Raw genomic sequence first — 14,663 nt, 5'->3', positions numbered from 1 at the left:
AATTTGGAACCAGCCTTGCATATGAGGTCCATAGGACATTGACTGTATTTGCATTTCTGTCTTAGAAAAACAAAATTAATTGATGTTACTTAAATTGAAGAGCTCTTACTTAAATTTGCACAGTGTTTTGGAGAGCAGATCTTTATTTGTCTTTAAATGTAAAATTATCTCTCAAGGACTTTCATGATGAATGGAAGTTTGGAAGGAAAAATTAATTCTTTCAAGTCTGAAGAGAAAGATAAAGTATCTTATTACCACGACAGGATTCAGAAATGCCAACAGTTACTGAATATCCTTGCTTTACAGTGATTTTGGAGACATTATTTTGTTAAACAGGAGTCAGTCACAATTCAGGAAGCATTCTGTAAATATCATATTTTGGAAATGAGTTTTGTGCCAGGTCTTATTTCTTCTAACCTTTTGTCACTGCTTTATCTTAGCTCAGGCAAGCACATCCCTGTAAAATGCCATCACAGCTCGTGGCATTAATAATGCTGATGTCTGTCTACTTCCTTTGCAAAGGGAGAGTTTTATGAAGCAGTTCATTGACCGCCAGCAACAGGACACTTGCTGCCTCTTTAGAATCCTCCCTTCGACCTCCTCCTCCTCCTGCGATCACTCCAAACGGTCAGCGATCGAAGACAACAAATACATTGACCAAAAAGTAAGACCCACTCTCAAATGACCAAACTGGTTTAAAATGTCTGTATTACAGTAAAGGTCAATGTCTTGGGGGCATATTGAAGAAAAGTTGCTTTATTTGTAGGAGAAATCATTAAGCCTAACATTTTTACCCCTGATCTGAACCAAAAAGCTCAGAAGTGATAAAAACCTGGCATTTTCCAATTTATGCATTTAAAACTTGCCTCTGTAAGTCAGCTTCTGAGCTACATGGCAGCTGTGTGGCTTTGAGTCACTGAGAGCTGCTCATAGCTGTGACTTCTCAGGTGCAGAATGCAGAGTTCAGGTCCCGAGCTTCTGTCTGACGTAACAACGGCCTGACGCTCATCATCCGCCAGTGACCATGCAGTTACTCCACCAGGAAGACAAACTAGAGCAGATATTATTAAAACTTTTCAAAATCACTGCCATTCATTAGCTTCTTATCACAGGTCAGGAATTATCTGTACACACATTGTCTTATTGATATTCTGCTTTGCCCTTAGAAAAATGGGAAATTTTTTTCTCCAGTTCCACAGCAAAATGTCAGCCTGGAACCACATGCACATAAAGCAACCCTAGTTATTATGTTTTAAAGAAATATCATTTCCCATATCTTCACTTTAAAAAAGGCATATGCCATAAAATGCATCATGTAAGTGCAACAATAAGTATCCATATATGCATGCATCCATCCATGTTTCATTTGCATAGATGTGCACAGATTGTACTGTTAGCTTGGTAACATAATCGTTATGCTCAGTAACAGTTCAGTAGCATAATCAGCTAAACATGAAAGGACTATAACAGAGTCTGTGAGGGGTGAAACATTAGTGTTTGCAAAAGCAGCTGATTCACTTGCAAGTATTTCATTGATCCATCTTGGAATTCTGAGCTTGCTTTGTATTCTCTTAAATTATTACCACCCTCTCTCTATTGCTTACAGTGAAATCCATATTTCTCTGTTACCGTGTGAATCCTAGCTTTCTCATGCCTAGGATCCTCCTCTTTGCCATTTGTCCCCACCTCACGGGGATGAGACATTCAGCCTGCTCTGGCCTGTCCCCTCCTGGGTCTCACCCCCTCCCCTGAGGAAACACTGCTCACCCCTACACCTCCCCAGTTCCTAAGCTCTCTGTCCTCGGTTATCATGATACCTTTGCAATAAGTCTCTTCTTTCTTAAGAATTTCATTACTTTTCTCTCAAGTCATCTATATATGTTATTCCTCTGTTTTACAGAACCCAAGATTGATCTATACACATCAGTTCGAAGCTGGTGGCTTGTTTTTAAGTAATAAGGGTCTGGTTGATTGATTTGTGTCTTAGTCACTTTCTTCATCACTGGGTCAAAATACCCATCACCCACAACTTAAGGAAGAGAGGTTGATTTTGGTTCATGTTTCAGTCCGTGCTTGGCCAGCTCCAGCACAGGAAGGCATGCCAGAGGGGCCTGGCGGAGGAAAAGCTGCTCGCCTCATGGCAGATGGGAGGCAGAGGAGGAGGGGAGGAGCTGCGAGGGAGAAAACCCCTTCCTGGCCGTGGTCCGCCATGCCCTCCCTCTGGCTGACACCACGTGATCTATGATGTCCTTAGAACCCAGTCACCTTTCAAAAGCACATGAGGCTGTGAGGGGACATCTAGATATAAACCATTATATGGGGGGAGGCTTATGAGATTTTCTCTATACTCATATATGCCTTGTACATCTTTTGTCATCAGAACTGCTCAATCTGGGAATATTTTCATTTTGCAGTCTAAGATATTTCTGTGCTCAGGGACATTTCCATTTGTTACTTGTTCAAGTATTACTGTTCTGTTTTAGCACTGCCCCTTCCCCTTAGGATTGCCATCTTTTTTATTTTTGTACTGTGCTTTGAGATATTTTTTTCCGCTTGGTTTTTCTAGCCACTAATTTGATCTCAATTGAGATCATCTTTCACTTTTAAATTCTTAGTGAAAAAAATTACAGTATTTATGTTAATTTTAACTCTCCTTAAAGGCTTTTACTTTGCTTTTTTTAAATTAAATTTGTCACTTCTGTTCTTCACAGTCACAATTCATGCAATGCTGTGAACGGAACACAGAAGCAAAAGCCCCTGTGTTCATGGATAAACAAGTAGAAAGACAAGGTCTATTTTGAGCCCATGGGTCCGAAAGTGTATTTTTATATTGCTAGAAAGTGATTTGTTTCCATTTTGGTTTTGGTGTTTGTTTGGTTTCCAAAGCAGCTGATACACCAGGAGTAGAATCCCTGCCCATCCTGGTGACCTCCCACCCCCAGGGAGGGGACGAAGAGCTGACATGCACAGAACCCACCATGACAAACCACAGCAGGCTTTTCAAACCATGGAGCAGGATCCCACAGGAAGCACAACATTGAAAAATCAGTCCACGCACATTGAGTTTCCCTTTGAAGTGAAACATGATGTTCCTCACACTTCCTGGACTTACTTTTTTTCATTTGATGAAGAAAACAATCAAAAAGATGCTTAGCAGGGGAAGAATCTGAGATCAGCTTCATCCCTGTCTGCACCCACCGTCGCTCCCCTGCCCTCTTCTTGTTGGCTTGGGTTCAGAGAACCTAAAATGTTATTTCTGGTTTCTCTAATGCCCTTTTATTTTTTGTGGGCTCTTTTTCATCCTCTCATTTAATAGATTTTTGTGACTAACTGAAGGTAAAATAACAGTTTCAGTTTTACTATAATCTTAGACTTCAGCCTCTCTTGTCATCTCTTGAAATATAATAAATTAGCAGAGATGCCAGCATCTAAAAAAGACTGGATGTTTTGAAGACAGCAGGAAGTTCCCCAGCCAATAAAGTCAGTTGATTATCTTAAACAAAGGGTGTTGTAAATGATGGTTATGTCACCCTTCATCCCATTTGTGTGTTAACCTGTGTGTTAGTCATCTTTTTATCACTCTGACCAAATACCTGGCTCACAGCCTCAGAAGTTTCAGTCCATGGCCAACTGGTTCTATTGCTGTGAAGCAGAACACCATGGCGGAAGGGTGTGGTGGAACACAGCTGCTCACGCTATGCCAGACAGGAAGCAGAGAGAGAGAGCAGAAAACTGGAGAAGAAGGGAGTGGAACTACATATGGTCTCCAAGACCACACCCCCACGATCCACCCTGTTCAACTAGGCCCCATGGCCTGTTTCCATCACCTGCCGATAATACCATCAAATTAAGACCTCATCCATGGATTAATCCATTGGTGAAGTGAGATCCCTCATGATCCAGTTACCTTCCAAAACCCCATCAGCAACCCAGCCTTCAAAGCAGTGAGCCTTTGAGGGAACATATCATGGCCAGATATAGGTAAACTGCAGCTGGGATAATGCTGATCACGTACTGTACCCATTGCTCAGGTAAGTGCTCCAATATGGAGAGCGGTGCTGAGGACACACCTTGCCTGCGTCTCAGCAGCAGAACCCTCTATCCTGAGAGCAACCAGAAGGAATCTGTGTTGCCCTCCATCCATCCATAAAGCTTGAGTTTATTTAGGTTGTCTTTCCTTTTAGTATCTACTGTTCCCATTTTCATCTACTCCCTGATCCTGGCCTTCTTAATAAATACTTAGGATTTTTCATCCTTGTTGAGAGACATTGGCCAGAGAATCCCTCATTAATGAAGTTCAGTGTGAGCATTTAATGGAAGCAGAAATCAAAGAGAAGGCACTCTGGCATTTGCATTTAGCTATGGCAAGCCATTTTCATTTTTATTAAGAAATCCAAAGGCCACTTAAAAACAAGGGCACAAAAACACAGAACAAAATCTCGAACACAGCCCGTACCACTGGTTGCTCTCAGGCAGTATTTTTCAGTGAACGCTTGGAAATTTCCTTTAAAATCCACAGCACTGGGCCCAGGATTTAGCTCAGTGGTTCTGCCGTCTGCCTTGCAAGTGCAAGGGCCAGAGTTCAATCCCCAATACCAAAAAAAAAAAACAAAAAACCCCAGCACTTTGGAAATGCCAGCGCTGTGAAGTGGTGGCCGGGCCCTTCATCCTGAGTGAAAACGTGTCCGGCACTGTGCAAATTGAGGCTGTTTTTCCCCAGTAAGTGTTCAGAAGAAGAAAGGGAGAAGTTGGCTTCTCAGTGATTCTCACAGCAAGGGCAGAGGAACACACAATAAAACTTTTCACTTGGTCACTGTCTGTGAGGCGGAACTTCTGACTTCCCCCACACCAGGGAAAATTGCCTCTCTCATGCCAGGGAAAGCAGTGAGTTCCAGGAAACCAACGATCACAAGTTAAGGGAAGAAAAAAATAAACAACCACAAAACGGGGTTGGAGTTGGATGAAGCACGGAAGAAAATCCAGAAGCGCGTGGTAGGTCAGATTTTCTCCAAGTAATTTCCCTGGCTTTGAAGAGTGATAGGTAGTTCCCATGGCGACCTCCCTGGGCAGTGACAGCAGCTTCAGAACAACCCATTTGACCACCTTTTCTTGCAGTGTAAAACACTCATCCTTCCTCCAGTGGGGGAGAAAGCGTACAGTTTTTCAGGCTTTGGCAGGGTTTGTGCAGATGCTGAGGGAGGAGACAGGATGGAAGTCTTTCCTCCCGTCCTTGGGATAAGGGACTCCTTTCCTGACCCCCTGGAAAAGCCATTCCCAACCCTCTCTCCACCCACTCCTGCTCCTGTAGACAGCTGCCTGCGAAGGAGGGCCCCTTCCCTGACTAAAACATACACTCCGCATCCCGCATCCCGAGAAGACTTTTCTACTTTGCAGGCAGAGAGAAAGCAAGCGGGCAAGTGCCTCTATTTGAATTTTCTCTACCCTGTTGACATCAAACCTTAGCTGCCTTAAACAGAGCGCTTTCTAATACACAAAGGTGTGAACTTGGCTGTGTGGCAGCTGGTAACAAAAGCAGCCCACTCAGCCCCGGAAGTGAATCCTCTGCTCAAGCTCAAGCCCACAGCCGCTGAATCTAGGGGCTCCCCTTGCTCTTTGGCCTGCACTCGCTCCCCAGTGTTTCTTCCGGCTGGTCCTCGCTATCCTGCTGTTTCCTGGGTCAGATCCTGCTGTGGTCTGGAAAGCCCTGTGAATCTCCAAGAGCCCCACAATCAGAGACGGAGGGAGGGAAGAGAGGCTTCCCAGCTCCCTCCCTGTGCCCCGAACGTCTTAGCCTAGTATGTTTCTCCCTTGTCTGCTTCCTTCTGCTAAGCCTATAACAAGTCCCATTACAAGCCTCCAAAATTAACAGCTAACACAGGTACAAAATGAAGAGGAAAGGGATAACCCTAATTACTATGTCTTGTTTCTCCTTTTTCATCTTCATGCAGTCACTCTGTAAACATGTATAGAGCATCTGCTCTCCATGGGTCATGGGACTCCAACGGTGAGCGAGATGTGAGCTTAGAGGCTGATAGTGAGGACAGGAAGACACCCACGGATGGGTGGGTGTGAAAGTGTTTCCGGGGAAGTGTGAGTGAGGAGCCCCCAGGGAGGTTGGAAGACAGGAAGTTGCTCCAGGCAGGGGACCCTGTGGAAAGGCGTCCTGTGCATCACACAGCTGTTGGAGAGAAGTGGCAAGACTGAGGGACGCAGGTTCCAACCCTGGTCTGTAAGGGAGAAGTAATTCCTGCTTTCAGGATTTCTTAGGAGAATTAAGTAAGAGAACGTATGTTACACACCCAGTATCACAGCTGACACAGGCGCCCCTGAACCCCACGGAGGGAGGAGGTTCCCTGTCAGGAAGCTCTGTCAGGTGTCAGGTTCAGCAAAGGACTTCCATTCCTGGATCCAGACAAGACTTTACTTAAACAAATGTGACCTTCAGATGTAGCAGTGCAGGTGAGCGCAGTGTACTGTACTAATTTCGGATTTCTTTTCCACATTGTGCATGGGCTGACATTTCATCCAGTCTGATTTTTGTTGATATTTCAGTTGCTGCTTCACTGTCTACCCAGTGTCTTAGATTCTCAAGAAGTGACTTAAATAGTTCTGTAAGGTTTACTCTCCTTAAACGCTCGCTGATTGCCATACAGCATTTTTATAATTTTCTATGTAATTATAGAGTATTTGATGACTTGTTCTTATAAACCTGAACATAGCAAGTTACTCAGCCCAATCTATAATTTCTAGAATGAATATTTACTCAGAGAGAGAGAGAGAAACAATGAGAGAGAAAGAGAGAGAGAAAGAACAAGAGAGAGAGCAACCTGTTTTCTTCTCTAGGGCGTTTGCTCTCTTGGAGGGATTTTCTAAAACAATAGCTTAGCAGCTCTGTGGAATTATTCACGATCTGTCTCCAGGGGAAGGGGCAGATATAAGGAATGTTATGATACAGCCATATGCTGCATCTCAGAGACACACACAGCATCGCCCTGCAGGAAGAGCGCGTGTTCATCACACCAAACACGCAAATGCCCTTGAGCTTCCGACACCTTTAGATCATCGAGAGCTCATTTGTCACCAGAAATGAAAAGATACACAGTGTCCAATTGAAATATTGTTTGTTGATCTTGGTAGAATTGTTGAGCTCATAATAAAATATAGCTGTGTTCCAGTGTGAACACTTTTTATGTTTGAGGACCTTTATGAGCAGTGTTTTGGCTGCAGAGTGAAAACCAGTTTTTCACCTTCAACTAAGGAGAGTGGAAATTCTCTATTTATGATCCCTTTTGAAAAATAATTAATTGTTCAATTTTTTTAGTTTGGCACTATATGCAATCTATTTATATTCCTGAGTTGTATGTTTACTGAGGGTCAAAAGTAAATCAGTGTTGGATTAAGGATTTTGTTATAGCTAATGGGGAAAGTTTTTAATTAAGAGTTTTCTCTACCATCTCCAAATCAGATATCACAGACCTGAGTCACTTTGAAAGCTATCTTTGAAATACACAATTTGCTCTTCTTCATACACTTTTCTGCCTCTTGAGTATAGTCTTACGCATAGATTTTATTTTTCATTGTTATGCCAATCATAATGTGTCGAATTTATCACTAATGACAATGTTCTTATTATTTGTACCTGAAGTTCAAATGCAATTGAAAAATAATTGAATCCAAAGACTGCTTCTTTGGATTACCAGCGTGGCAAGGATTTTAAATTCACAGAGGGATGTGTGGTTAAAAGCATCTGACATTTTCTCTAGAATAATAAATTCACTCACCTTTTTCATCTCTGCAGATTTCCGGTCTTAGTCTTTCTCTTTATATGAACCAAGACCATTAAGTCATTCTGGCTTTTACTTCTCTAATTAAAATCTACCTACCATAGATTCATAGTTTCTTGCCAGCAAGAGTCATGTATGAAAAATATATAAATTTTCCAGTAATTAAATGTCCTGCTTTTCCCTCACACTTTGCACTGTAGTGTCCTTGTGCTAGGCTAGATGATGTGTAAGATATTGGAGATCTGACCAAATCAAGTGACCCCAGCTACTGCTTTAGTGACTAAAGCATTCGCATAAAATTCAAGTGTAGAAATGTCAAGTCAGTTAGGCTTCCAATGGTTTGGTTTCCAGTTTTACAAGATTTTCCTATCAAGTCGACTCACTTCAAAATAAGCCATTCTTCATAACTTTCACCTCATTCACATTTGTTGTTTCAAGGTTAACTACTTATGAAAAAAATGTAAAACAGAAAAGAGATGTAAAGAATAAAAGTAATGTTTTAATATTAATTCATTCTTCAAATATATGTCAAGCACCAACTATGTCTAGTGCTAGATGCCGGAGGGAAATGGAGCAGACAAGGTGAACATTGCCCCTGTAGAGTCCATCCAGCCTAGGGGAACCAGAAAGACAGAGCCATGTCACAGAAGCAGGAGTGGCTTGTGCTGTTTTTCCTGAGCTCAGAGGAAGAGTGAAGACTGGTGCACTTGCCGCATGTGTGTACTGTCTGTGCATTTGCCTATCATGTGCATTTTAACTCCTGCTTGGTGCCTTTACAGAGTGTAAGGTTTATCATATTGAAATAAGTTAAGATTAAAGATCCTGACCCATCATCTAAAGCTTCCTTTTCACAAAATTCACACCCTAAGGCGCATTTCAAAGCTTCATAGCAGGACATTATAATGGGATTCACCTTTATATGCGTCATAACATCACTGTTTTGATCTTCCTGCCACCTACATTAATCACTTTTTAAAATTCTTTCCTTCTCACTATAATGTCAACCCCATCAAAAGTTTATTTTATAGAAACCTCTTGCCATACACATAATGTGTCACATGTATTCAGACATTAATTTTCAGTTCATGGGTGCATGAAAACTTCAAATGTAGTCAAGTGAGGCACCACCTTCAACCTATGCAATTATGAGTAATTGCCTATTTCCAATGACTATTTTTATGTGGGTGACTTGTTCAGTAAAGCAGCTTATTACCATAATTATACTATATCTTCCTAGCAGGAATGACACTCATTAAGCCTTATTCATTGCACCAAGGTTTTGTGTTTCATGGTCATATGTTCTTAAAATACTTTCCCATTTATTATTAATCTGTTAGTATCTTCAAAGTGAGCAAAGAAAAATAAGGCCACTCAAAATTTTTCTCCTTCAGAAACAGAAATGTATTGTTAGTACATCCAATAAAAAACTGTAGTCAAATATTTATAATATTTCTTTCCCAAGTCATTGCCAAAGGTTTCATTCTGTGGATAGTCATCACAGGGAAGGTATGGTTCTTTAGGGTCCAGGCCAGTGGTGGCAAATCACTGAAGCCCTACAAAGTTCACCATCACCGGAAGCATTGCAGCCTCTCAGAGGCATCTAACGTTCCCTGAAAGGCCTGTGGCTACTCATAGGTGATTGAATTAATTGAAATAATTTTCTAATTAATTTGAAAGTTGTCATGGATCCCTAATTTTAAGGCATCAGAAAATATAAAGCATAAATACTATGGCCTTGCTGGCTTTAGTGGGCTAGAAAATGAATAGATCTTTTTTTAGTGCTTCAGATGTGTTATTCTGACAACAAATTACATATATAGAACAAGGGAAAATATCAGTTTAATTTTTGTACCGTTTCTTAGTTTGCAATGGTGCAGACTGAATCCGGGGCCTTGTGCATGCTAACCAACTGCTCTACCATTAAACTGTATCCCTAGCCCTTTTTATTTTGTCTATATTGATACACGGTCTCACTAAGTTGCCCAGACTAGGCTCAAATTTGTGATTCTTCTGCGTCATCCTCCCAAGTGGGTTAATTTAGATTTTTGCAGTAGGATTGGGGGTAGGTCAAAGTTTGTAATATACTTTGTTTCTTTTTATTTATTTATTTTTGGTACCAGGGATTGAACTCAGGCAGGACCTTGCACTTGCAAAGCAGGTGAGGTGCCACTGAGCTAAATGCCTGGATCTTGTAATATACTTTAAACCAAATCTTTCAAGCCAAGCAGAAAATACTTTTCATAGTTTAGTCCAGAAAATTTTTTAACATTTTAAGTGGAGTGATGTTATACATAGATGCTGAGGTATTGTAAAAAGATTTGAACCTTGACAGTAAATCATAGTTACAATTTTGCAATTAATATTATGTATGACCTTAGATGATATAATTTTTATGATTCTCAGATTTCTCATCTGTAAAAAAGAGACAATAATTCTTACCTTTAAGGATTAGTTTGAAGATTAAGCTTAGCACAAATCAAGGAGCCAACAAAATGTAGAAGTTTAAAAATATACCTGTAATAGGCATTTGTACAATTCTTCATTCAGGGACTGGAGAATAACATTCTAATTTAAGAACAGATAAATTATTTCTAAAATTTGACCATTTACTGTACCACAAAGGAACTCTAAACATATAACAAATCAATATCCTAAAGACACCATTATTTGACCAAAATATAATGAAATTAAAAATCTAGTGACAAGAAAATAACAACCACCAAAAAAGACTACACAGTTGGGAGTTGAGAAATCATTTCTAATAACTCATGGAGCCAAAAAACAACATTGGAAATAAGAAAATATCTACAATCAGAAAGTAATGAACATAAAATATATCAGACTTGTAGGAAGTAGCTAAAGGTATTATAGAGAGAAAATTATGCTTAGAATACATATCTAGTAAAGGAATAAAGACTAATTAACCATCTAGCCATTCAACTCAAGAATTTATAAAAATCAAGAAAACAATAAGACAACAGAAGGAAATAAATAATAAAAAAACAAAGTAGATAGTAATTGAATGAGGAGGAAAGAAGTGATACATGATACCAACAAAAACTTAAATTTTGTTCTTTGAAAAGACTAATAAAAATGATAAATCTGCATTACAGTTCAACATGAAAAAAGTATGGAGTCATCCAGAAGGACGACAGAGGCATCTGCTCAGTCTCTGATGCTCCTTACATTCTCATGTGAACACAGACAGAATACCTAAGTAACCAAACCCAAGTCCATGGACAGCACATAGGAGACATTCAGAAGTAGGTAATCCACAGAACCCAAATAAGAGCAGGTGCACACATGCCAACAGCCATATGACTTGCATGGAATTGGTGTCCACGGTGACAAAACCAAGGTGATTAACAGAGCATCCATTACTCATGAGAAAAGGATCCCACCTCCTTAGCACCACTCTGAAGAGAAACATTGAGGAATGGAATGAAGATTAAACAGGCCAGGACATGAGTGATGAGAAGAGTAGACCCAGGTCCAGTTGAGGTGGGCTAGATGGAGGGATGAGGGACACAGCCAGAACTGGTTCTCACCAGCATTTATGTCAATATCTGAGTCATTTTTGAGGCTCGCTTGCCTGTGTGAAGCATGTTTTTAAGTACTTTCCTCACAAAAGGCTCAGGGGAACAATATTACATATTACCTGACTTATATGATGGTGTCTTGAAAACAAATTGGTGTCCTTTTAAAACTGAAAGTTATTTTCCAGGATGGGAAAAAACCCTGAATTTCACACTCTCTGCTTGGCAGACCTTCATATATTCCTTTAGTTTCCTCTAATATAAATTATTGCTGCTGAAAAGTCTGCCGATAATGTTCTTTCTTTTATAAATCTCTTCCTGTAAGATATTAAAATATTTTCTTTTAAATTAAATTCCTGTAACTTCTTTGGTGTATGTCTTCTTTGTGGTTATTCGCAGTTGATATTTTTAGGTACATGGTGTGTGCCTTTAATACATAATTTCAAATCTTTTTCTGTGTCAGAAAAGTTTACTGCATGTTCTGGTCTCTTGCTGTCATATTCTTCTGTGGGGACTCCTACTTGACTCTCTCCAATTTGTCATTTTCTAGCAAATAATTTTTACCTCTTTCTTCATTCATTTTTGATTCTTGAAAATTTTTCTCTTCACTCTCTATTGCTCTTAGGGCATCAACAATTTCCTCTTCTTCACTGTTTATTTCTCTTAGGGAATCTAATCACTTTGTACTCCTTTGAGTTTAGTACTTTATTTTTGAGTTTTTCTCATTCTTGTATATGTTGCCAATTCAAATTTATGTGGTTTCTAATGCCTTTTAACTCATTTTTCAATAGAATACTATAAGTAGAGCTGTTTATGAGCATATTCTTACAATATGTTTTTTGCTCTGTTTTCTTATAATAACTTTTGTAAGCTCAGTAATAAAGAGTATTGCTGGAGTCTGGATTGTGTTCTTGAAAAACCATTTCCCAGTAAATAAACCAGAGCTCCTTGGAGGAGATCAGTGATTTGGATAGGAAGTGTACATATGTCCTTGAAGCATCTTTTCATACCTGACCTCAAAGAACTTCAGCACCCGCTCTAAAGTCCTACCAAAGACTCCCGTGAGCCACCTTGGAAAATTCCCAATGAGCCCTGAGATCATGTGACCTGCAATACAAATAGCAATAGCAATAACCAAATCCATCAATTATGTTTAAACCTTGAGTTCAAAATGATATTTTAAAAACAGTAATTAGTCATCAAGAGATTGACTGAAAGTCAGTCAGCTACATAAAAACTATGAAGTAAAGGTCAAAAATCAAGCACTTATCTTGTTTTTTCCCATATGAATTGTACCACTGGGCAGCCAGACAATACAAGAGATAAAATACCTCATTTCCAAAGTATTCCAACTAGTAAATAAAAAGGAAATGACAGTTTTGCCAGCTGAGTGAATTCATGGGTCTATGTAATGAGCATCAATGCTGTTACTGTCACAAAGGCAACCCCAGCCAGCAGGTCTACTGGTGAAAGAACAGGACCCCACCCGTGTCTACCAAAGGGAACCCCCAAGTCGGCCTGCGGAAGTCTCCAAATCTAGCTCCCAGTTCACAGAAAAGGTGGAAGGCATTGAGTCACCCCAGAATATGCAGTCAGCAAAGCCAGATTCCTGGGAACACAGGAGAAATGTCCCTGGGTCTTTGACTTGGAAGACGTTCCCAAGAAGCCATTGACAGCATCTTCCTGGTACAGATGATTCAAGCACAAATAACTAAGCAGATCGGGTTGGTCTTCCATGCTTTCGGATTCCGTGTTAAAGTCACAATTCTGGAAACATCTTTTAAACTAAACGTTTAACATTTTAAAGATATCAATTTTGTACTATTTTAACATATAAATGAATGTATTTGTTTTCTATCGCTAACGCAATCCAGGAATTGTTACCTTGTGGAGTGGAATGTTTTAGGTTTACAAAATAAATGCACATAAAAAATGTATTCTTCAACTAGTCTGTTTTTGTTCTTCAATGCAAAATTTATGTAAATGTGTCCCTTTCGCCTGTCTTTGAATTCTTAAATTTCCCATGCATTTATATACAGAATGGGCCACCACTGACTACTTGCATAACTACAGTTTAGAATTTCAGATCTAAAATTACTTATTATAAGATGGATCTGCGTATTCCTCGTTTTATCTCAGGTTGTTGTCAGTATCCTGTAAGGCCAGAAGAGGGCGCTGCAGAGCGGCGTAGCGCTGAGTTCTCTGTGACACCGGAGAATGCTTTTTGCTGAAGGAAAGATGCAAATCTTTACTGTAGCAGTAAGAATCAAAGGGATGGCTAGATAATCACTGAAGACCTTTACTTATTAAGGAAAAGAACAACTGAAATATATAACTATCAAAATATATACTGTATCTACATAACAGATACATTATCAAGTATATACTTTATATAGCTTCTATTTATAAAATATTTATATTACATGTCATATTTGCTACATATTATTTTATATGTATGATATATGTATATATCCTTTCTTTCTTCTTTCAAGAACATCCCAAAACTGAATCTAAAATTTTTCTGTTACAAAATATTTTCTTCTTCTACTTCTGGTGTTCATTACAACAGCCTCCAGGCCTTGTATGGCTTAATAGTGCATTCTGCTTTAATCATTTTAAGCTCAGGACAATGGAGATTCTGTAGCCTTTTAGCAACTTTTTGCAGTGCAGAAATCACTGAGGAAACACCACCCTGGATACCATCCCGAAGGCTTTCCCTAACATGGAGAATTCATTATGCATCGGCCACTCCACTGCAGGGGCAGCGGGTGGGTGACTGAAGTCAGATGCACCTGGTGGTTGAGCTCCTGGATGTATGGTGGCATCTGTAGTCTCTGTAACCTGGCTTTGCCTCCCGCCTGGTTGTGTCTGGAGGTGTCACCAAAGAAGATGTGGTAACATCTGGTAGATGTGCTCCCAGCTCAGGGAGATTAAATTAGGGCCCACAATCACCTCTCTAGGGGAGGGGAGAAGATGTGTCAAAGTTTCCTGCTCCATCATTGTAATAGCCTCTAAATAAATGCCATCCTCTCTTGTCTCCCTGTCTACACATTAATTTATTCTAGGCATTTTAGGGAAGAATGAAACCAATTCAGTTTTTAATTATCAAATATAAATAAGTAAAAGAAGTAGGCCTGCTTTCCTAGTGAGGGGGAGGTTGCCAATGTGTCCGGTGACCTCACACACGCCCTTCCTCGCAGGTCTGCTGGAAAATAGGAAATTACATTGCAAGTTATGACGCTCCTCCTAGGTTGTCAGCTGTGACTGAGAAGAGCAGTTTGTGATTTGGGTTCCTTTCCAGCCATAGCCATGGGAGCACATTGGTCGATGTTGTAGCATTTGT

The 14,663-nt window shown here is 40.0% G+C and overlaps 1 protein-coding gene across 8 annotated transcripts in view; it reads left to right on the top strand.

The window, feature by feature from the left end:
* Nucleotides 1–14,663, top strand: part of Nalcn (sodium leak channel, non-selective) — a 322,796-nt gene that overhangs the window by 241,453 nt on the left and 66,680 nt on the right. For 7 of the 8 annotated variants that reach the window (XM_087193085.1, XM_087193083.1, XM_087193087.1 and 4 more), the window contains one exon: nt 523–664. The exons of the other annotated variant lie outside the window; for it this stretch is intronic. In XM_087193085.1, the coding sequence (XP_087049211.1) occupies nt 523–664 (142 nt within the window). The remainder of the gene's footprint in view (nt 1–522; nt 665–14,663) is intronic. 8 annotated transcript variants of the gene reach the window in all.

This window comes from Heterocephalus glaber, unplaced genomic scaffold (assembly GCF_053883595.1).
Source record: "Heterocephalus glaber isolate CG9 unplaced genomic scaffold, H.glaber_assembly_v1.0 deba00001579, whole genome shotgun sequence".
Lineage (NCBI taxonomy): Eukaryota > Metazoa > Chordata > Mammalia > Rodentia > Bathyergidae > Heterocephalus > Heterocephalus glaber.
This window is presented reverse-complemented; position numbering and strand designations above follow the sequence as displayed.